Source organism: Ostrea edulis, chromosome 5, assembly GCF_947568905.1.
Source record: "Ostrea edulis chromosome 5, xbOstEdul1.1, whole genome shotgun sequence".
Taxonomy (NCBI): domain Eukaryota; kingdom Metazoa; phylum Mollusca; class Bivalvia; order Ostreida; family Ostreidae; genus Ostrea; species Ostrea edulis.
In genome coordinates, this window is record NC_079168.1 from 3582524 (window position 1) to 3608210 (window position 25687).

Here is a 25687-nt window from a genome sequence, read left to right on the forward strand (position 1 = left end):
TGTTAAGGATGAATGATAAATCGTCATAAGGACAAAATAGAACGTAATGAAACTTTAAGAAAATACGTACTTGTAAGCAATACATATATATAGGTAACGTAAATTCCCTTTTTCTTTCTTTCTTTTTTTTCTTCTTTTTTTACTAATTGCCTAACTCGATAGGTTCATACAGAGTTTTAATTACTTTCTACTAAAATTGCATTTCTTACACCACTGAAGAAGGAAGATCTGAGAAACATTCATATCAGATAGAATGTTTTCCGGAAAGTACCGAAAGACCAGCCGAAGTTTGCCGATTGCTTTCATGCGAGGTCGGATTCTACGTCACGGATGTTCACGTCAACTTGTTTACAAACATTGCAGAACTTGAAAATGGACGAAAATTTGCAGAAAAAGGTCAGTTTTTCAGGGATGAAATGAATCAGAACTACACTAACAGGTTTATTATGAATGATTTATATCCTGTTACTGCTCACACGACCTAACACGTACATATTTTGGCCCCAACACAAGATACGGCTATGAGTTTTTGATCCGTGTGGAGTTTGGGGGTGCGACGATTGAAGTTTTAATCAAAGGACTGTCTAGACCTGTCCTGGTGTACGGATTCAAAAGCATAGAAAAACAAGAATTCGTATGAGCACTCATACAATATTGTGTGCTAGTGAAATGAGAATTTTCAACGGAGGGAGGGGAAAGGCCTTCAAAGGGGGGTGTTGACCTAATACATGTATGTTTATTTAATCTCTTCAGCTCAGGGAACATATATATTCAATTTTTACAATTAAACATCATGACTGTACATGATATAATCTACACATGTATACATATACACAAGTTAAGGATTTCTATTTTGACATTGGTCTGGAATTGGCTTATAACAATACTTCATTGAAAATGCACTGTATAACAAGGATGCTATATGGGAAGTATAAAATGAGACAACAGTATAAAATGTTGTTCTGAACACAGAGGGTACAAAGGGACGGTGTCTGTGCCAAGTCAATCAGACTGGCAGTCTTGTATTTGAGACAGTTTATTTATACATAAATTTGAAAGCGACAAAGAGTAAATTTATATACAATATACATGTCAAGTAGTTAGATCTATACCCTTAATATATTATAATTCTATATTCCTGTTTTTAAAATCATTATACTGATTTTTTTTTAGTATTTGTGCATTTTCATTTGTCATGAGCCAGATCAACTTTTGATGATTGTTCCTGTTACAAAATTTCTTACAGCAGTTATATTAATATATATTCACCAGTTCATATAAAACATTTCTTTCCTCCATATTATGATAGTAAAAAAATGTTCTTCATGATCATCAAGTATATTGTATTACATCCAGTACAGTGTCTATCTTGTCTAGGAATGCCTTGATATCAGCTTCTTTCAATATTTATCTATGAGCTGATATATGCGAAAGCATGTAAAACTAATCTCCTCTGCTCAAAATTTTTAAAGTAATTTTTAAATATTTCTCTTGACAAAAATTTTATTTAAAAGAGACATAGCAATTTAATTATTTTGTCGCCGTGTGAAGGAACTTGGTGATTTACATTCCTTATTTTGATATAATTTTTGAATAAACAATCTTTCAGTGCACTTTTGAATTTATATACTATTGACACAAGTCAAATCATGAATACCATCAAAGTTATTGATAAGAAATTGGTGGTACATGATGGGATATTCTGCTCATACAGAGACTTGGATTCACAATATGCATTATTTAAAAGTGGAAAATATTGACCAAGAATTCCAAGTCTGTACCAATAACTTGGCATCAATTTGACATCAAAGTGTATAGGAAATCTTCCCAATTCAGAAAACACAGCAAAATTTGTTGCAGATTTATGTACCCCAAGTATTGATTTACAAAATTCCAAATGATGTTTATATCACAAAATTGGTTTGAGTACATTTTATTAATGGTACAGCCTGGAGTTCTTAATATTTTTGAAGATGAAGATCATAGAACCCCAAATTTCAGATGCAATGATAAAATAGGTTTAATGGTATGGTAAAAAATGTGCATAGTGGATTTGAAGTGAAATGAAATCTTTTCCAAGTTAAAAGAAAGCTCTTTGGGCTTTTTGATAAAGTTGGTTTTGAGTAAAGGAGAAAGAACCTGAAGAACAAAATTATACTCCTAGATATTTATATTCTGTAACGCATTCAAGCTCAACATCAAAGAAAATTTTTGATTTGGAGAGTTTACCTGCTTTGTTAAAAACTATTATCTTGGTTTTAGATGTATTAATATTGAGACACCAATCATTGCAATGTCAATGTAAAATATTTAACTCTTGTTGTAATGCATCAGCAGAGGAAGAGAGTATGTACGTTTTTTTAGGGGATGGAGGAGTAGACTCCAAAATGGCCTTCTTTTCAATCTGATGCGAGTGCAATTCCCCCTCTAGATTTACCACTGCTTTTTTTTTTGTAATTTGTTTTGCACTGTAAAATACATATAGAATTTAATATAAGTATGATATATATATTGTATATTCCATTTGGGTTCCAGGGATCTCTGTTAAATTTACTTGTCACTCATCCGAGATTCCTCCGACTCTATAATGTGATACCCGCGCATGTCACAATTATAAAAGTGGGGGTTAGAGTCTGAGGAATCTTGGATTAACTTGTCACTAGAATTAAATTTTTTGCAGCATGTTGAGTTGTGAACACTAGTGCCTGAATGTATAGTTTTTAAGTTGTGGCACCTTTGTTTACTTTCAGTTCCCACCTGTCATTGAGCTTAATGTTGGAGGAAAGCTTTACACAACCACCTTATTGACCTTGGTGAAATGCAAGGATACAATGTTAGCTGCTATGTTTAGTGGGAATTATGATGTTAAAAAAGATCAACATGGGCGTTACTTCATAGATGCTGATGGGGAGAATTTCCACTACATCTTGAACTACTTGCGTTATGGAGAGCTTCCTCCACAGGATGTTGCCCCCAAAATTTACAGAGAAGCGACATACTTTGGCCTCCAAGGTATGGTGGAAGAGCTGGAGAAAAACCCATCCTTTCTCGCTAAAATCCACAGGGAAAGTTTCAGGGCTCAGTTTCCTGGTTACACAAAACTCATGAATTCCATCATCAACAAAATTTATCAGGAATCCTCCAAAAACACAGAAACTGTTTCATCATTGCTTGTCACACTTTTCGCCAAAGACAAAAAACCAAAGCTCGAAGCATTTGACAAAAACCATTGGTGCACTTTCAAATCGAAAAATAAGAAGCGACTCAAGGTGGATTTTGTCCTTGGTCCGTGGACAAGCAAGACAAAGGAGAAGGAGGTGATGGACTGCATTGTGTTTGACTTTAAAGAGCAGGGCTTCACCCTAACACACGAGAGTATAGGCCAGTGTTCATATAAATGTGACAGTCCACCGGATTACCCAGGGGAGGCAACTGTGGAAAATTGCCCCCGATCCATTTTCAAATTATCTTTTCACTGGTGGAAATGAAGCATAGAGATCATCTTCACTAGCCAAGGGTTTTTAAATGGACTGAAAACCCTTGGCTAGTGAGGATGCATAGAGATCAACTACCTCAGTTTAGGCGTGTTCTAGGGTCAATGTTAATTTTTTTTATGTATCTGCTCTCTTTTATACCTCTTTCTAATGTCAGAAAATTATTTTAGGACACTGAGAGCAGTCCGAAAAAAAACCCCAGAGAGATGAGAACCAGTCTAACCTCAGTTTTACTTCACCTGATTTTGCTTTGTACATATATTATGTGGATAACTTACATATATTTAAATATTTTAAGATTTACATTTGTTATTGCAATTTAGATAGTTGTTTAATAGCATTTTAGTATGAAAAAATATATATACATATTCATGTTTATAAAATTTTGTTTTTATGCTTCAGTTCTAGAGGCACAGCAGTTGTTGATATTTAATGTAGTATTTATATTTTATGTAGACACTCAGTATACCGTTTTTTATTTGTTATCAAAAATATTTCTTTACTTAATGGAATGTTTGAAGAGTTTTATAATCCATGTGCATGTTTTTGGTTCATACTGTTAGACATACAATGTATAAAATTTACCATGTTTACGAGAAATCTTAAGGAAAAAAGAGAACAAAAACAAACAAAAAGAAAAAGACAAAAAACTCCCAAATCCAGCTGTAGTGATATTTTTTTCTGTAGGTTTCAAACACTTCATGTGATAAAGTTCATTTAAGGGTAATATACACAGTACAAAAAATAACATGCACAGCCTCTGCTTGTGTTGATTTTAAATTCAACGAGGAAATATTAATTAAGTATCCTAAACAATGAAAATTTCCAGCACAAATAATTATCACAACCCTGTCTATCAATTCAATAATCCTTGATTATACTGTGTTATTAAAAAATTAAATATCGAGTTTTTACACCAGTCAACATTATGGCCATTCAATCTATGTACAATTTTTAACATTTTTGTATTAGTTTCAGATGAAATAAGGCTTGTCTACTAATATAGACGTCTATTGTATTTCTATCACGATTTGATGTTAAAAACATTGATTACTCCTTTTTTTAACCTGTGGTTTCAATATTGACTCCTGTGAAGAAGGCAAATAAATTCGGATGTCCTTTAGGTCCTAATGCAGGATTAATTACACCAAGCAACTACATTATTAAACAATTGTTGTTGTGGTTGATATCTTTACTGAGCACAGGATAATTAGTTTCTGAGAGGGAGACATATTTATTCTTGTTTTCAGTTTACTAGTAATATTTTCAGTATATTTCAACAATTTACGTACATCACGAATAATAGTTATATTGCACTAGTATAATGCATTATTATCTTCAAGCGAAAACATCTGCTCTGGTTGTCAAGGAAAGAAAATTGTCCTTACAAAAAACCTGTGAAACATATTAATTATGTATGTATATTTTATTCCTTACACATAAGATTGTTATCACCAATGATTGCACATCTTTTCGTAAAACAGGAGAGCTGTACATAATACTATACATCCTTGAAATATTAAGTATTAGAAATATGAAACACACACTGTCAGTATATAGTTAATGAAATAGTTAATGGAATTTACACTGATGAAAGGTTTGGCTATGTACAATGCAATGTTTTCCCTTGTTCTATTAAGTTCATATATATTAAAATATGACTTGGATCTAACATGAATATCAATCCGTTTCAGCCTCTTCTTTGTCGACAAATCCACTAGTCATTTCTATGTCCGTCAAACTCCTGGTACGCCTGATAAATACAAAAAAGAATCGATTGCTGATTATAGCAGAGAACAGGAAGATCAAAACAAAATAACTCCTAATTTTTTTTTAGCTCACCTGTGTCATATCTTATAATAGGAATATACAGTCAAACTTCATTATCTTGAACTCGATGGGGCTAAGAAAAAACTTCCAAGGGTTTGAGATGTAGATACATAAAGAAAATGTAGTTTGGACTTCCAATTCACTTTGATATATCGGTATGGTATTCGAGATATTGATGTTAGAGATACTGTAGTTTAACTGTATATATACACAGTTTTACTTGGTATAGAATCTCTAACATTAATACCTCGAATACCATGGATATATTGAAGGGAGTTGGAAGTCCCATGTAGGAGGTACTCTACATCGTAATGATGGCTGACTTCCTTTTAAAACATGGATGAAAATACAAATATCAGCAATATTTGTCTATTCATCTAAAAATTTCTCACATAGCTGAGTAGTTCAGTAGGTTAGCATGTCAACTACAGCTGAACTGTAGATCACGTGTTCGCATCTAGCAGGGGCTTTAAATTTTTATGCCCCCGAGATCGAAGATGGGGGGGGGGGGGAGGGGGCGGCATATTGTTTTTGTCCTGTCTGTCATTTTGTAATTCTGTCATTGTGTCGCCTGCGTTACGCAGTGGCAACATATAGGGATCACTATCCGTCGTCTTGCGTCGTCTGGCGTCGTCACAAAATATTTCTGTCACAGTTTTCTCAAGAACCACATGGGGCAACTCCCTGATATTTGGCACACAGAATCACTGTGGCCAACTGTATTGTGTAAGACATTTCCGAATCTGTGGCTTATCAACTTCCTGTTTGCCGGGACTTAGAATTTTTTACAGCAAAAAAATTTCTGTCACAGTTTTCTCAAGAACCACATGGGGCAACTCCCTGATATTTGGCACAGAGCATCACTGTGGCCAACTGTATTGTGTAAGACATTTTCGAATCTGTCGCTTATCAACTTCCTGTTTAGTGACAAAAACCATTTCAATAATTTACTTTTTCAACATTATACGTGATATATTACATATAGAATGAACTAGCAGGCGACACATGTCTTCCAGGGAAGACTTAATACTGCGTTCTGTCTGAAACTTTAACCTTGCTAATAACTTTTGAACAGTAAGTGATAGAGCTTTGATATTTCACATGAGTATTCCTTGTGACAAGACCTTTCCGTGGGTACCAACATTTTTGATCCCTTGACCTTGGAGTTTGACCTACTTTTTGAAAACTTTAACCTTGCTAATAACTTTTGAACAATAAGTGATAGAGCTTTGATAATTCACATGAGTATTCCATGTGACAAGACCTTTCCGTGGGTACCAACATTTTTTACCCCATGACCTTGACGTTTGGCCTACTTTTTGAAAACTTTAACCTTGCAAATACCTTTTGAACAGTAAGTGATAGAGCTTTGATATTTCACATGAGTATTCCTTGTGACAAGACCTTTCCATGGGTACCAACATTTTTGATCCCTTGACCTTGGAATTTGACCTACTTTTTGAAAACTTTAACCTTGCCAATACCTTTTGAACAGTAAGTGATAGAGCTTTGATATTAAACATGAGTATTCCTTGTGACAAGACCTTTCCTTGGGTACCAACATTTCTGACCCTGTGACCTTGACCTACTTTTTGAAAACTTTAACCTTGCTAATAACTTTTGAACAGTAAGAGATAGAGCTTTGATATTTCACATGAGTATTCCTTGTTACAAGATCATTCCGTTGGTATTGAACCTTTTGATCTTGACATTTGACCTACTTTAATTTTTTTTTTTTACATTGGTCGTAACTTCTAAATGGTAAATATTAGAGCTTTCATATTGTACATGAGCATTTCTTTTGACAAGATCTTTCTACTGGTACCAAGATATTTGCCCTTGTGACCTTGGCCATCTTCGGAATTGGCCATTATCGGGGGCATTTGTGTTTCACAAACACATCTTGTTCTCAGATTGCTTTCAACTAAAACTGCATTTATTTTTTTTTACTAAATAAAGTAAATTTGAAAGTTTTCAATTTCAAAATATTATTATACATATCCTCCACTTTTCATCCATATCAAATTTCTCTGGTGTAGCATACCACCTGACATTTCAGTGTTTCAAACCCTCAGATATCTTGGAAGTTTTTTCTTGGCACCTAAAAGTTCAAGATATCTACTCAAGAACCACAATTACAAAAGGTGTCAAATTTGAAATCTGCCAACATCCTCATGTAATGTACATTCAGGACTTTTAAATTTTGACCCCTGATAACTAAAAGGGTTAAAAATTTTTATATAAGTACACTATAATAAAAAAAAAAAAAACATGTTTAAAATTTGTGTTCTCAAACACTACATGGTTAAAATCTATTTATTTAAACTATATTTTATTTACAAAGTGAATGGGATCGGGCAGCAGGCATAGCCTATTTAAGCCCTCTCCTTAAAATCTATGGAACTGATTTGAAAGTAGGGTCCAAATCCTAGGGTATAATATGAGTTTCAAGTTATACACTGGAGTGTACATAGGGGTTTATTTGAATTCTTCTGTCAATTGTAGAATGTGTTATATTATCCTTATGTAGTGTAGATGCAGCTTTGTAAGAAATCACAGCCCCTGAAACCAGAACAGGTCCACAAAATGGGTTCAGGGTTCTAAATATGTACACGTAGATTAAATCTATAAAACCTGCCTTTTCAAACACCACAAAGATAAAATTGTTAAAGCATCCTTTTTCAATTTAGATTCACGTTTGTTTATACTAAAACCCCCAGGGCCAAAATGGGGGCACAAATTGGGTTTGAAATTTACATTGGAAGATAATGGAAAATGAATATCTTATGTGAAAAACATATATAGGTTTCATTAAAAAAGTTGGTTCAACCCCCCCCCCCCCTCCCCCAGTCCCTGTGCAGGGCCACTTTAGGGTTTAATATGTTTTACATAGGAATATAGAGAATTTTGCATTTTTTAAAGAAAAAAATCTTCCTTTCAAAAGATATGGAAGTGCCATTATGTAGTGATGATTCAATTTTCTTCATTTTACAAGCCATTGGGGTCACGGCTGTGGTTTTAAGAATGTATTCTCTTTAATGGAGTCCACAACATACGAGTCTATATAAACAAGGTGACACAGGTGAGCATGGTGGTCTGTTGGTCTCTTGTTGAAAAATTTGTCCCATGGGTATTTATAAAAAATGTTGAAAATTTATCCTCTACAGAACCTGTTATAAAATAAGTTAATTTATGTATTGCTGTTCAGTATAAATGTCCTGGAGCCCTATCTAATGTAACTCAGAGTAAACATGTTGCAAAAGAGTGATTGATGTCATTTTTTATACCTTGGTAGAATGATGGTAATTTGTTGCATGTGTGGATTTGCTTTGGGGATTTTTTTAGGGGGAGTGTGTAATTTATCTATTAATCCAGAAGTTTTCTTTTGAAAAATTTCCTATTAACAACACTGTAGCTTTACAGTGAAATTAGGTTAGGAAATGCAAACTCAAATACAAACTTTACATATATAACACAAGTCAAGTTTCCTATAAACATCTCACATGTGTATGTTTTCTTCTTCAGAGATTCTATTTAACTGAAAGATTTAGAATTAAAGTGATGCTTTTATATCACAGCGCTGCATGTAAACTTGTTGCACTCACACATGTTGAACTACATGCATATATGCGTGTGTTTTGTACTTATTAAGGATCTGTACTAAATATGTGAAATCTCACCTGAAAGAAAATTTTCTCTGTCTCTGCAACAAGGTTTTGGCCTTATCAAAATGTTTTCTGTTGATTGCCACATATACCAAGAGCACCAGTCCCTGCGTCATTGTAAAAATAAATAAAAACGCTGCGTGAGGAATCTGTGTGGTGTTTTTCTTATTGATAAAGTCAGCATTAAAAACTTTAACCTCAGTGAATGGACAGATCAAACTATTAGGAGATAATCTCAGGCTGTAAGAGCATAGAAAACATTTAGTAACAGCAATGCCCTTACGGATACAACGAGTAGACCAGCACAGAGTGTCGACCCCCAGCCAAAGCCTGCCGTATCCACCAAGGCACTGCCAGAGATTGGACCAGCAAAGGCTCTGCATGAAAGAGAATCAGATTTGGTTCTAAAATTTGATGGAATTTCACATTTTCTATCTTACCTGAACATGTAATATTTAGATATTCCATGCAAGAAACTTACGAAAGTTGATCTTTTATATGATGATAGGAAACTTATATTTCATAGTTTTCTAAATCATTATGACATCATCAAATGTTGAAGGTTTGCAATGTTATCTTAGAAATTCTATAGTAATGCATATACATGCTAAGAGACTCTACGAAAGAACCTTGTAATCCTTTCCATATTAACTCATATCAAATGATTAAAGCTATATTACTAGTCTGTATTGTACAACAAAGGGAAAACAAGTGCTGCAGATGTTTTGAGTGACATTATAGTCATGTATTGTCCTAGGTCTATTGTTTAGACAACAAAAGATAGATTTGTGTAATTCAAACTGGTAGCTGGACAAATACTGTATATGGACTTCCTTTAGCAGGAGTCAAATTTTGGCAGTAAAGGAAGAACACTAGTTATACCCCATGCAACAAAGTTGTGGAGTGTATAATGTTTTTGATCTGTCCGTCAGTCCCTTTCGTGTCAGTGTAACTCCTCTCAACAGAATTTCATGAAACTTTGTAGTTAATAAGGACACACTGTGTAGATGTGCATATTCCCAGGAAATTCTGATTCAATAATTTTTCTGGGAGTTATGCCCCTTTTGAACTTAAAATTTCAAGCCTGCCTGTCCTGTTTTTATCAGTGCAACTCCTCTGAGACCGCTCAACAGAATTTCGTGAAACTTTGTAGTTAATAAGGACACACGGTTAAGATGTGCATATTCCCAAGACATTCTGAATCAATAATTTTTCTGGGAATTGTGCCCCTTTTGAACTTAGAATTTCAGGCCCATCTGTCCTGTTCTTGTAGTAATGCATAGCATTACCAATGATTCATTATGTGAGGCATTGTCAAGCAATGTTGGAGTGTGGGGTATGTGAGCTTGCTCACTTTTGCTTTCTTTCATTAATAGTTGTGCTAATTAGAATCTCTATGGTATTCATCCATTCTAGAACATAGAATACGTGCAAAATCAGGATTAAGCTAAACAGTGTATCATCTTCAACTGCACCGTATTTCAAATATGCTACTGTACTAAGTACACACACCGTAGTGTGTATAATCGCATTAAATAAACTAAACTATAGAACTTGAAATTATCGTTTTTGGAGTTTGGGATTACTTACCCCAAGGAATAACAGGAGTTAAAGAATCCCGACACGATACCGAATGTGTTCAGGTTATCCTCCATTCCTAGCCGCCTGAAGACCAAATGTACAATGTATCACAATGAATATAACTAACAAACACTGTTAGTTAACTTTAATAGTTATAGTGATTATATTGAAATGGAAGTTGTGATGAACACTTATAACTCGGGATTAAAAAATCATCTGTCCTGCTGGAGTTTATCAATATATAATGAGGGAGAGTTCTAAGGAGTCTTGTGGGATTTTAATTAATACTGGAAAAGTAACAGTATTTGTGTAAACGACTCATACGACATGGAAACTTTTAGTAACGTAATGTTCATAGCTTTCATAAAAATATAGTCATCATCGTTATCGAATTCAATGATTATTAAATGTTTACTTAGAGCATAAAAATAAGTAATTATATATAATTCAAAATACAAGATTGCAAGTACAAACACCAAAATCACCCTTACATATCTAGCTGATATTTGCATCTCTCTCTTCTTCCGTCTCTGTCTATATTTCTCTCTTTCTCCCCTTTGCTCTGTCTTTAATTCTCTACCTCCCCCCTCTCTCTCCATCTCTAATTCTCCCTCTTCCCCTCTTGCTCTTTAATTCTCTCTCTACCTCACACTCCGTAGACCTATATTTCTCTCTCTTTCCCCTCTCTCTCTGTCTCTAATTCTCTCCCTCCCTCCCTCTCTCTCCTTTTTCTCTCTCTACCCCCTCTCTAATTCTCTCTCTCTCTCTGTCTCTAATTCTCTCCCCCCTCTCTCTTCAATTTTCTCTCTACCCCCCCCCTTCTCTCTCTCTTCCCTTTGACATTACTCTGCTCCATCAAGGATTGCTGTAAAACTGGGAATCAAGAGACAGCTGAGGAAGATCCCGATCCCAACCAGTGACAGCGACACCAGCCATAAGGTGCTGTTAATGTAGGAAAACACAAGCTTCTCAATAGCATCACAATGACTATGCATAATATTAGCATTATGTTCAAAAAGAAAATTAAACACATTTACATATGTAACTGCAGTAAACTACAAGTGTAGTCTTTCTGTACCAGTACAAACCATTATAAAAACTCCTCAAGGCAGGGCATACCCCTCACAGTGAAAGTCTACAAAGCTTCTATAAACTCCTCTAGTGACCTTTAACCTTTTAATTCCAAAATCAATAGGGTTCTTCCTCTCTTCATAACAAAGCTATAATTATGTGAAGTATCAAAATCAATTGTGGCCTGTAAAGTGTCTACAATCTTTTTCTATGAAGTCCCATGGTGACCTTGAACTTTGGACTCCAAACCCAATAGGGTTCTTGATAATAGAGCTACATGTAAAGTATCAAATCAATCGAGCAGAAAATGTGGCCTGTAGGGTGTCTATAATTTCAGTGTTACACACACTCACATAGTCACCCGCAGGGAACAGTCCTGTAGCTATATCCCCTCTCACAATGAATAGCGAGGGGACAACAAAGACTGTTGAATATTAAAGCATAACAAGAGTACTGCAAACAGTACAACATACACCTCTTAGACCTTCAGTGCAATATTTGTATTTATGATGAGAAAAGGTCCAGACAACTATTTGACCCACTTTTACCCCTAAAGTAGGTCATGGTGCACCAATCAAGTTGAAATGTGAACTGATTATGCATTTCTTTAAGAGGGATATTGTATTTTTGTTTGCAAAATTGTGCGCTTTATAAATTTTAATAATAATAACATAAGGTATATGTGTACCAAGTTTGACGGTTTTCTCCCCAATGGTTTGTCTGTATTCTGCCTACAAGGTTTTCCTATTAACTGATACTACATTGCTGACCTTTGACCTGACCTTGAAAAACAATAGCCATTTTTCTCTCATCATGGTGATCAAATGTACCAAGTTGTAAGATCCTGGAGCTTACAATTCGTTTTGCCTACAAGGTCCGGACAGACAGACGGACGACTCCATACCACAATACATCCAGTACTTGACAGGAGTATAAAAATTAACTCTGTCATATACAGATGATTCAGAATGATGTGTAGCTTGGTATATTACTCTCCTACATCTGCTTTCATCACTTACATGCATGTATTTGGATTACCGTAGGATAAAGGAATGATTAAGAATCTAGATACTAAGTCTTACAATGGGAGGAAAGGAAGAAATGGTGAAGGTCCTAAAGTGATGAAGAAGATGGAGGCCAGCAGAGCACCTGCCGTGACTAGGGACATCACATAGTTCTGTTAGAAAAGAGAAACGCTGATTCAATAGCAGCAGGTGTGATCATGTTTATAATTCAAAGTATCTTTAGAATTTCAATTCATATAAATTGTTCTAGACACATACATTTGTTTAAGAAATGGTGATATTTACCTTGGAATCTGATATCCATCCCCAGATAGGGGAGGTAATGGCGTAAAGCGCAGGTGGAATAAGGAACATCAGACTCACCGACACTGTACTCATACCCAGCTAAAAGTACAAAAAAACCCGACACTGTACTCATACCCAGCTAAAAGTACAAATAAAACCAACACTGTACTCATACCCAGCTAAAAGTACAAATAAAACCGACACTGTACTCATACCCAGCTAAAAGTACAAATAAAACCGACATTGTACTCATACCCAGCTAAAAGTAAAAATAAAGCCATTAGTGTACTCATACCCAGCTAAAAGTACAAATAAAACCGACATTGTACTCATACCCAGCTAAAAGTACAAATAAAGCCATCACTGAACTCATACCCAGCTAAAAGTACAAATAAAACCATAATAGCGAGCGAAGCTCGTGTCACATTGAGCTCGCTCCAATGATTATACACATATGAGTCACGTGATTTGCTCTTCATCAGCTGAAAAAATATGAGTATTACCCATAATGCTTCTGGAAAAATGTCGCCGTCACTGCGGTATACTTCATTGACAATCCGGCAATTAAAATGATTAGGGGATAGTTTAGAAAGTACCATAAACATTTTTGAATTCTAGACAAGTTTTCTCATAGCTTCAAATGTTTTGTTTTTGCTTCGTTTGAGAGAAGAAGAAAAAACATTGCAGCTAATATGACGTCACAATGTAACTGTTTACATCCACCACATTGTATTTCCCTTGTTAAATCAAGAGGCGGATAAAATGTTTACAAGTTGTGTTGAAAGATGTTAATGGGCTTCGCTCGTCTCAACGGTCACACCGTACAACATAATAAAATCCAGTTATCAGTATACTAGAGACAAGACAATAGTAGCAGAAAAACATTACACTGGATGTTTGACTAAAAAGCTAATGTCCTGCAGGTATAGAGGTTTCACATATTGTGTGGAGTACAATGGTAAATTACTTTGTGTTGTGTACAATATGATGCCATACTTTGTGTTGTGTAGTGATGTCATACTTTGTGTTGTGTTCAGTGATGTTATACTTTGTGTTGTGTACAGTGATGTCATACTTTGTGTTGTGTACAGTGATGTCATACTTTGTGTGGTGTACAGTGATGTCATACTTTGTGTGGTGTACAGTGATGTCATACTTTGTGTGGTGTAGTGATGTCATACTTTGTGTTGTGTACAGTGATGTCATACTTTGTGTTGTGTACAGTGATGTCATACTTTGTGTTGTGTACAGTGATGTCATACTTTGTGTTGTGTACAGTGATGTCATACTTTGTGTTGTGTACAGTGATGACATACTTTGTGTTGTGTACAGTGATATCATACTTTGTGTGGTGTACAGTGATGTCATACTTTGTGTTGTGTACAGTGATGTCATACTTTGTGTTGTGTACAGTGATGACATACTTTGTGTTGTGTACAGTGATGTCATACTTTGTGTTGTGTACAGTGATGTCATACTTTGTGTTGTGTACAGTGATGACATACTTTGTGTTGTGTACAGTGATATCATACTTTGTGTGGTGTACAGTGATGTCATACTTTGTGTTGTGTACAGTGATATCATACTTTGTGTTGTGTACAGTGATGTCATACTTTGTGTGGTGTACAGTGATGTTATACTTTGTGTTGTGTAGTGATGTCATACTTTGTGCTGTGTACAGTGATGTCATACTTTGTGTTGTGTACAGTGATGACATACTTTGAGTGGGTGGTGCTTTATTCTTATACAAGTTTACTTGATGCCTTACTTTGTGTAGGTGATTTGCCAGTGTGGCCTCCATGTAGCTAATGGTATAGGATCCACTGACAATACAAGCAGCGATGAACCACACCATGGAACTCTTCAGTAAATGGAGGACAGAAATGGACAGTGTCTTGTGAGCACCTTTAATATTCATTAATACATCCATGTGTGAATACTTAATTTTACAAACATCATTTAACAGACTCATTGTTTCCTTTAGATGGCACATTTCAAGTGTAACTCACGATGCGTTGATAGAAATACAACAACAGCGTAAATCCTTGTTAAAAGTTCGTGTTTATATTTCATTCAAATAGGATAAATTGAAATGCCCAAAGTTATGGACTTTAGGCTTGATATTTATCAAATGTAAAGCTGTAAACTATATTTCAAAGCTTCTTTGGTGCAACACGATGGCGAAATAACTCCAACTATAACTAAAACTCAAACGTCTGTACACCTCAAACCCACTGGACAATATGAAAAAATCCAACCCTGGTCTAAAGTCACATGACTATAAGAGGTGCCAAATGCTCACCAAACTTTTGGCGGGAAAATACTAATTACATCAAATTGGAAATTAAATAAAATAATTGTTTTGGCATAAGTTTCTAGTAGAACTTTATTATACAATCTTATCAATTGCAAATTCAATTCTTTTTAATCATAAAACTTAAAAGTTATTTACAAAATTTTCACACGGCTACATTCTCCCCCTCTCCATGAAATGATGTCCCATCATTTAATGATACTATGTACAATGTTTTCAATCAATGAAGGAGATGTAGATTTTAAAATATTGGAGCAAAACAAATTTACTAACAACTGTGCCCTCTCTTGTCTGTTCTCAACCTCCTGTGTTTGAGACATAACATAAGCGTCATGCCACTTTGGTTTCTTCCTTGTTCTTGACGAACGTCTAACCTCCTCTACCGAGTCATCTTCTACTAGCTCCTCCTCAGCTTGAACTTCTGCATGATCATGCGCTTCATGGATTTCCAATGGCTGTGGTGCCATAGTCGTATCCTTCTGTTTATCAGTGTGTCCTCTTTCAATTTGTATGGTGACAAATTGTTCTTCATCTTCACTATCTGATTCCTTTCTCTGTTCGTCCTGTTTCTCCTCTATCCGCGGATTTCTTTCTCCAAGGCCTTTTCTCTCTGCTGGTTTAGGCCTAAATGTCGTCCCAATAGGAATAATAAGATTCCTATGAATAGTTTTCTCATGCCCATCCTCAGCTGTAATTTAAACCAACCGAGTTCTCGAAAACGACAGCGTAAATAAACCGTAATAAGAAATGAACACGATTTAGTGCACTGACTTAACAACTATCAACCGAAACGCGCAAGTGTAAACACATGGTACATACACCAAGTATGATAATGTCTAGCTATATCTCATGCAAACTACACACCAATGATAATATTGAAGTTTGACAATGAAATATTATGGTAGTTGTTTTGTAAAACTAGTAATTAATACCTTTGGTTTTATCAACTGGACACTTCCGGTTGAAAATACGCACTTCCGGTAGACGACAGACAAACTATATCAACCAGAATACCTTAGCCAAGTCACTGTCAATGTCTACTTGCTTATACCAATCTGACACTGAATGCAAAAATGTAACTCACGATGCGTTGATAGAAATACAACAACAGCGTAAATCCTTGTTAAAAGTTCGTGTTTATATTTCATTCAAATAGGATAAATATCAAGCCTAAAGTCCATAACTTTGGGCATTTCAATTTATCCTATTTAAATATAAACACGAACTTTTAACAAGGATTTACGCTGTTGTTGTATTTCTATCAACGCATCGTGAGTTACATTTGGAGCCCCCAATTTGGTTTGAATAGCCCCGCTTCGTGTGAACACCCACAGTGAGTTATTTCCACAGGACAAAAAAATTGGTCTCCACAGAATTCAATTTATTCTTAGCCTATTGACGAGTGAAATCTACTCATCAGATTGGACCGGTTCGCTGGATTTCGTTCCGCAAGGAAGGAGCGTACCTGTAGAGGGGGATCCAAGTAACGTCAAAGCGGATTCAAAATCGCCAAGGACTTGTGAATTCGGAGGGCGGATCCAATACTTTGATCAACCAATGGAATTCCAGAATTCGGATTTGCGCACCAACATCTGACGAACTTAGTGACAGAGTTTCCAGGACAACCATTGGCTCAGCTAGAGTTGAGAGAACTTCGGAGAATTCAACGAGATGATCCACTTATTAGATTTTGGATAAATGCAGTGAAGGCAAAAGCTGCTTGCCATTGTTTTGGCATAAGTTTCTAGTAGAACTTTATTATACAATCTTATCAATTGCAAATTCAATTCTTTTTAATCATAAAACTTAAAAGTTATTTACAAAATTTTCACACGGCTACACAAGCTCTATCTGATAATGGAAGAATCCCACTAACAAAACTGATGTTGAACCTTGTAAAGGTCTGACACACTAAAATCCTTGCATGCCATATTACAGAAATTTCAGAATTATAATCATACTAATAGTCACAAGGAATGAGTTTGATGAACTTGTAATCAGTTCACAATCTGAAGAGAACCAATTTATCTTACTCTACATGTATACATGTACTTTTAAAAAAAAAAAGTTTTGAAATATTTTCCCCCTCGAAAACGATATATAAATATTGCATGTAGTTAAGGGTAACATTGAAAATTTTCACCCCGAGAAAACCATTGTCAACCGAGGCTACTCCACATTGAAAATTTTCACCCTGAGAAAGCTACTGTCAACCAAGGCTGCCTCGGTGGACAATGGTTTTCTCGGGGTGAAAATTTTCAATGTTACCCTCAACTACATGCAATATTTGTTTTATTATACTGAATGTTATATAAACAACAAAGCAGAAAGACTTACGTCTGTTGACATTCAATCTAATTAAAATCAGATCCTAAGATACGCTCACAATCGCTACAATAGGATCTGACATAACCCCATTGGGGATCATGTCTGCATGACCTTTCGCTTGGAATATTCATAAGAACTATCAGCCAGTCAGATTGCACCATACAGACAATGATGGTTATTTAGGTGGTTCCTGGCAATTCATAAACAAGTTGCACTAATCTCTCTCCCACAAAGTTTATTCCACACTATGAAATTGTTTATTCTCACATAAGGAATTTTAAACTTTCGCAATAATACCTAATCTATTCCGTTCATACAAACAACAAAACGTACGATATAAAATACATCAAAATTAAATAAATTGTGAAATGCGATTTATGTATGAACATGATGAATAGGGATGGGTATGATTTCAATAGTCTTCAAGATGGTTTACTTAATTAACGCGAGGAATATAATGCCAGTTGACGTAAACAGAGCATTGTGAAGTTACATCTAGCTGCGATGTGTTTTCTTTCAAATCAAACAATCACAGCCATTTTCCTTGAATTGTGAACACCGACGATTTCAATGGCGATGTGCTGATTGGCTAACATAAAGTTCACATGAACATGACTCCTAGTTGGGGTATGTCAGATCTTCTTACGCAGAGTATACGGCACAGATCTAAGAGGTCTGATTTTAATTACTTTGGTTGACATTTGATCAATCACTGTCATGCAATATTTCCTATATTGATGCAGGTATTCGCTTTGATTACGAACGCTCAAACGACGTTGTCTAACAATCTACGGCAAACCGTACGCGCATAAATTTGACGCATGTGATAATTTTTATATAATCTTTCGTTGTCAAGTACTGTTACCTGTTGCTAGATACTATCACCCTGGAGCATGTGCTTTCTGTTCTCGGAGGGTAACAATATGTTTTTACAAATGCTTCTCGACCAATCAGATTCGAGTATTTTACATGAAAGTATAATAATATCGTTTGGTTCCCATTCTGTATCCTGTCTATTCAGACAAGATATTTCAGCCCAAAAAATATTTTCAGTTCATATATCAGGATCCTTAAAGTTCTTTTTTATGTATAACGAAGAAATAAATTTCATTTTTGAAAATACAAATGTACATGCTTCATGCCGGCATACTATTCATGTACATTTTACTTTCATATTTGTCAGAATTACCAGCAATTAAATTAGATGTACATGTACCATATTTATCAAGATTCATGCACAAATTGTTCTCGACTACATCACATTGTTCAAGAGGAAATGGCCATCGTTACAATTCGAAAAGATATCAAAGGCAAAAACATTAACTTTTAACCTACTGTTCAGTTTTGGCATGATGAAGTAACTGAGGATTCCTGACACTATCATGACACTGCCCAATATGTAAAATGGAAGACCATACCCCAACAACTGAAAGAAGAAACCAAACAGATCTCCAATACATGCAGTGGAATATCATCCTAAAATCTGTGCATTGTACATGTGAAATACTGTATCCTGGAAAATTTTTGTCCCCGTTTTATTTTCACCCAATTCAATCTCATCCTAAGTGGGAAAATTTAAAACTAGATAAATTTTAATGCTCTCACTATTTCAAAATAGCCAAAAAATATGGCTCAGTGCAAAATCAAAATGGGACAAAATTATTTTTGATGTATCTTAGCAAAACTAAAACAGGATTGAGATTTCCCAGATGCATACTGTAATCAAACTTTGCTAGACTGTTAGGTATCCTTACTGAGTAGAAAGCCCCACCAAGAGCTGGTCCCACCATCATTCCAACCCCTGTAAACAGCTCCAAGTATCCCTGAAAAAAAAAACTTAACCTTCAGATTCACGCCTGTAAACAGCTCCAAGTATCCCTGAAAGAAAAACTTAACCTTCAGATTCACGCCTGTAAACAGCTCCAAGTATCCCTGAAAGGAAAAACTTAACCTTCAGATTCACACCTGTAAACAGCTCCAAGTATTCCTGAAAGGAAAAACTTAACCTTCAGATTTAGAATACAGGTATTTACATATTATGCACTAATTATGACACGTAGGTGGAGTAGATGTTTTGAATTCTGATGGTGACAAACAAAGGTATTGAGTAAGACATTTTGGAGTGTTCTCATGGTAACATGAAGGTGATGATTTGACGATGTGTCTAGTGATACATACCACTACTGTGGCAATATAATTTGGGAATGCATTCGCGAGGATGGCATAACTGGATGTCACAAAGGCTGCAGATCCCAGAGCTTCCATCGTACGGCACAAAAAACAGAGGACGATGAACGGGAATCCTCCTGGACTGTAGTACAGGACACTGAAACATCAGAGTGAGCTAGTGAGCTACTGTCCAAAAACACACACACAATCAGTTAGTGAACTACTGTCCAAACACACACACACAGTCAGCTAGTGAGCGACTGTCCAAACACACACACAGTCAGTTAATGAGCTACTGTCCAAACACACACACACACAGTCAGTTAGTGAGCTACTGCCCAAACACACACACAGTCAGTTAGTGAGCTACCGTCCAAACACACACACAGTCAGTTAATGAGCTACTGTCCAAACACACACACACACAGTCAGTTAGTGAGCTACAGTCCAAACACACACACACACACAGTCAGTTAGTGAGCTACTGTCCAAACACACACACAGTCAGTTAGTGAGCTACTGTCCAAACACACACACAGTCAGTTAGTGAACTACTGTCCAAACACACACATACAGTCAGCTAGTGAGCTACTGTCCAAACACACACACACAGTCAGCTAGTGAGCTACTATCCAAACACACACATACAGTCAGCTAGTGAGCTACTGTCCAAACACACACATACACAGTCAGCTAGTGAGCTACTGTCCAAACACACACACACACACACAGTCAGCTAGTGACCTACTGTCCAAATACACACACACAGTCAGCTAGTGAGCTACTGTCCAAACACACACACCCACAGTCAGCTAGTGAGCTACTGTCCAAACACACACATACAGTCAGCTAGTGAGCTACTGTCCAAACACACATACACAGTCAGCTTATGAGCTACTGTCTAAACACACACATACAGTCTGCTAGTGAGCTACTGTCCAAACACACACACATACACAGTCAGTTAATGAGCTACTGTCCAAACACACACACAGTCAGTTAATGAGCTACTGTCCAAACACACACACACAGTCAGCTAGTGAGTTACTGTCCAAACACACACACACACAGTCAACTAGTGAGCTACTGTCCAAACACATACACACACAGTCAGTTAGTGAGCTACTGTCCAATCACACACACATACAGTCAGCTAGTGAGCTACTGTCCAAACACACACACATAGTCAGTTAATGTGCTACTGTCCAAGCACACACACAGTCAGTTAATGAGCTACTGTCCAAACACACACACAGTCAGTTAATGAGCTACTGTCCAAACACACGCACACACAGTCAGTTAGTGAGCTACTGCCCAAACACACACACAGTCAGTTAGTGAGCTACCGTCCAAACACACACACAGTCAGTTAGTGAGCTACTGTCCAAACACTCACACACACAGTCAGCTAGTGACCTACTGTCCAAACACACACACACACACAGTCAGTTAGTGAGCTACTGTCCAAACACACACACAGTCAGTTAGTGAGCTACTGTCCAAACACACACACAGTCAGTTAGTGAGCTACTGTCCAAACACACACACAGTCAGTTAATGAGCTACTGTCCAAACACACACACAGTCAGTTAGTGAGCTCCTGTTCAAACAGAGAGAGAGAGAGAGAGAAAGAGAGGGAGAGAGAGAGTGAGAGAGAGAGAGAGAGAGAGAGAGGGAGAAAGAGAGAGAGAACTTACCCAAACAATATGGTACAACTTCCACTCACAGACACACCAGCAACAAACAGAAACTTTGTCCCTATTTTTGTCATCTGAAAATAAAAGTTTTAAGTAAATGCATATACCTACGGGAGATGAGAGTAAGTGAATCGGACACTTGGCTTGTGAAGATATTTACATGTAGTACATTTGCACTGATTGTACAGTGTAGGTAACATAATAATTTTGTTAACAATAAAATCCAAATTGCCAGCGTGTAATGATCTCATCTAATTTGCTTCCTGAAAATGTAAAAGCTCAATGATTTAACAAAATCATTGACTTGTATTCTCACTAAGATGCTTCAAGACATTTTCATTGTAGAGCATTGGTCTGGGCATAATAGGCTTATATAACAAAATCACGTTCACTTATTATGACATATGGGTTTCCGGGTAGCACAGAGGTAGCACTCTTTGCTTCTCACAGCTGCGATCTGAGTTCGATTCCCGTGATCGGCAGTGGCTGTATGTGAGACGGTATGGTGGTCGCTCGCTCGGACATGTGGATTTCCTCCGGGTAATCCGGTTTCCTCCCACATAATGAATGACCTCCCTAGCACCAACTTCTGTGCATCAAAGCACCCCATTGGTAATAAACTTTCAAGCTTTTATGGGTTATCCTTGGCATGTACATATATTTGTAGGTATATATGTATATACCAAATAAACATTTATTTAAACACTCCTTCCCTCTTGCATCATACATTACAGATTCAAAAATACACATGCTGTACATATATATAGTATCAAAATGGTTGTCTAGTTTAAGTGAACCCAATAAATTCAAAATATAGACATAGAAAAATCTAATTTGGCAAAAAACATTTTGGTGTCCGTTGTAAAGTCAAGGGGAGTAACTCCAACATGTACTACTTTTTCTTCCTTCATAGAACTTAGAAATGGAGAACAAATGGGGGAATGATAATTGATTCTTAACAGAAACAATTAATTTCTATAAATGTAGATAAGAATGTCATCAAATCTTCTCAGTACTATACAGTATTCTGCAGAGAGTAATGAATGTGTGTCAGGTCTGATTCACAAGCAGTTCCAAAATTGGTTAATTTAGTACTGACAATCCTAATTATTGATGGATAAATGCATGCACTTCAACTCAATGTTGATTGCATGCATGGAAATCAAATGTGATTAAATCACTTACTGTATTATTGTGTTAGTGTATGCTTATGGTTGAATGTCAATATAAAAAATCAGATAAAAATCTAGCTGGCATCTATAATTTCTGTTCATCTATAATTTCTGTTCATCTATAATTGCTACACTAGGGGTGAATACGTCTGAGTGAAGTAACTACCAGCTGCTTAAGATTTTACTACCAGCGCAATTAGTGAATTTGTTGTGACAAGTCATTTACAGAATTTTCAACATCTCTACTGACAGAGATGACGTAACAGAGAATCAGCTCAGTGAATTGTAACTAGGTTTTAAGGAGGAATGATAAATTGTCCTGTTCCTGTATCGACTGATGATCAGTATAGATTGTGCATTCGAGTCCAGCACAGGTTTTCATTTTTTCCCCATTTACTTTCTACTATAAAACTGCATTTTTTTTTTAACTAAATGAAGTAAATTTGAGACTTTTCAATCCCATTGCTAAATTTCCTATCTAAGATACAGCTATTAGAAAGGAAGTAATTATATTCAATATAAATCCTGATTATACTGACTTATCTTTACACAAGCTTAAATACCTTAAAATTTGGTTAAACCTATACATGTAATTCAAATTTTAAAGAACCTAGCTGTCTGTTTCTAAACTAACACTTACATAACTTCCAATGATTGGTGAGGCCAGGAAGGATACCAATTCAAAAATCCCAAATATTAGTCCTATAACTGTTTGGCTGGTCCCCTTCTTACTTGCCTGTCAGAAAAGATCAAAACATATCACTCAGATGTTCAGGAGAATATATGAGACTTATACAAACCCAATATTTCTAAGTTACAATTGATTTGCTTTTATAAAACTCCCCCTTTATGTTTCATTTTTGTAGTTAAAATTTAAAACTCCTCACACATTTTTGTTCAGATGATTTGGATAATGCATGAGAGTTCATTGAATCATTCTTGAATTTACAGTTACCTCCCTTGATAATTACTGAAACCATTAATTGATCAAGTTTGAAAAAAAACTATTGAAAATTTGTTAATGAATACAGATTTGATGTTACCTCTTCTGGAAAAAAAGGTCCAAGTAAAGAAAAGTTGGCCGCTGCACAAAAGTTACACACCGCCATCATCAGCAGAAGAATCTTCTTATCGCGCGATATCTTACACAGAGAGAATGTCTTACTAGACCTCCCCTCCTCACCCAGGATGTTGGAACACTCCGAGCTGAGAGTCTGTTTGTTACAGTCTCCATTATTATCCGGACTGGAGGCGTGGCCTGTGGAGACGGCAGGTTCCTGGTGCTCGGTGGTGTCCACTGGTTGATAGGTCCTCCCGTGCTGTAGAACCCCCCCTCTTGACTTCCGGCCATTGCTCACTGGTGCTACATCCATCACACAGTAATACTAACTCAGAATGAAACAGCTGTCATTCATTCATTGTCCTGGAATTGTGTTGGAAAGTATTTGAACTAGTTGGTTAATTCTCTTGCAAACTGCAGAACATTTTATGATATTCTTTGCATGGCATATAAATTCATCCCTATTTGATTTTGAAGAGAAAAAAATAAATAAATAAAAGAATATAATGCTTTACTCCCCATATAATATTCTACTTTTTTGTCATGAATCACTCTGTCAATGAAATCTGTTACCACGGAGCCATCCCCTCTTGTTTATCGGCTCCAGCTAAGGTAGGACAGTATTATATATGTCTTTTAACACTTCATGGCACTTCAGGATATGAATTAGCTTCAGTTTGTTTATGACCCACATTTAATGGATGCTCTCAAGCAGATAAATCTTATGTTTAGGAATTGCATTAATATGTATATCATACAGTGTATAAACCTAACGAATTCAATGTAGCCTTCCCCAAAGCCTTCAATATTGGATAGGTAATTCAAAACGTAGGTAACAATTTTTATTAACATTTAAGTGTGTGGTAACTTTGATGCTGAGTAATGAATAAAATGTAACAGAATGCAAATGTATCTTTTACACAACCTGATTTACCTGGGATAGGCAATCTGATTCAAAACATGGGGCATAAGATAAGAGCATATTGTATATGTATACATTATATATTTAAATATATTCCTGGAGTGGATGTTGGGAAATAGGTATAATGTGTACTCATTGGATAATGCATAATTTTTAAGATATACTCTGGACAATGGCAACATTAATACCCCCTTGTGACCTCAAAATGGAAAAAGATATCCGGCCATAACTTCCTTGAATATTAATGAATTTCTATCAAAATAACAGGTGCACAACTTTATCATTTATGATATAAGAAAAGAAATACCGGTACACAAATTTTAATATGAAATCTTTTTCATTGTTAAAGATATTCTCTATACAAATTATGTCTATGGACGGATGGACGGATTGACAAGGTGATTCCAGGATACCGCCACTTTACTTCATTTGTGGAGGGTATAATTAAGTAGTCTAATATATAAGTGACAAAATAATTAAATTCTTACCACAGTAGATATCAATTTCCTGGAAACTGCAAAGCAGGGACTAATCGCTGGCATCTTGTATCCAATACTTCATCTGCAGACAATCCCCTCCTATTCTAAACTCCCCCCAAAGTAGTTCAATCCTTTCAATAAAGGTTCCTTAAAATATCACGCAAAAGCACACCATCCACTAGAATTTCTAATCAATCAAGTATTTGGGATTTCCTAATCAATCAAGTATTTGGGATTTAAGTCATTGCAAGAAAAATTGCATCCTATAAAAGATATTGATACAAATCATATATAGACTTGTACATACCACATACAAATCGTCATTGCTCCAGATGTTTGATGTTGGCTGTACTTGGCTTATTTAATAAAGTTCACATATATCTATAAAGTTACAAGCAATAAAAAACGTATAATTTTGAAAGTTATTACCTTTAATGGCCTGTTTCACCTGAAGCAATGACATTTACAATAGAAAGAGTAATTAGTTACCTGTGATTGCACCAGCAATTCGAGGTGGGAAGCCAGGCAACATAGCCTTCTCAGGTATTTACCTTCAATCCAGTCATGCATTTTGATACGCTTCATGTTATTTGTG

General features: G+C 35.9%; 2 protein-coding genes across 2 annotated transcripts; one reads left to right on the forward strand and one right to left on the reverse strand.

Annotated features, from left to right (window-relative positions):
* The first annotated feature begins 167 nt into the window (after positions 1–167).
* On the forward strand, positions 168–5251 carry LOC125652272 (BTB/POZ domain-containing protein KCTD7-like). The gene is made up of 2 exons (XM_048881325.2): positions 168–396; positions 2751–5251. The coding sequence occupies exons 1-2, from the start codon at positions 331–333 to the stop codon at positions 3486–3488; spliced, it is 804 nt and encodes a 267-aa protein (XP_048737282.2). The 5' UTR covers positions 168–330; the 3' UTR covers positions 3489–5251.
* Positions 4902–25544, reverse strand: LOC125652266 (MFS-type transporter SLC18B1-like). Its single transcript, XM_056167042.1, has 15 exons — positions 25102–25544; positions 23675–24054; positions 23272–23367; positions 21460–21533; positions 19772–19919; positions 19348–19416; positions 18929–19019; positions 14720–14856; positions 12952–13050; positions 12724–12818; positions 11417–11512; positions 10580–10654; positions 9273–9366; positions 9005–9096; positions 4902–5247 (listed from the first exon to the last, which is right to left on the reverse strand). The coding sequence occupies exons 2-15, from the start codon at positions 24002–24004 to the stop codon at positions 5175–5177; spliced, it is 1569 nt and encodes a 522-aa protein (XP_056023017.1). The 5' UTR covers positions 24005–24054; positions 25102–25544; the 3' UTR covers positions 4902–5174.
* Between the last annotated feature and the right edge of the window lie 143 nt (positions 25545–25687).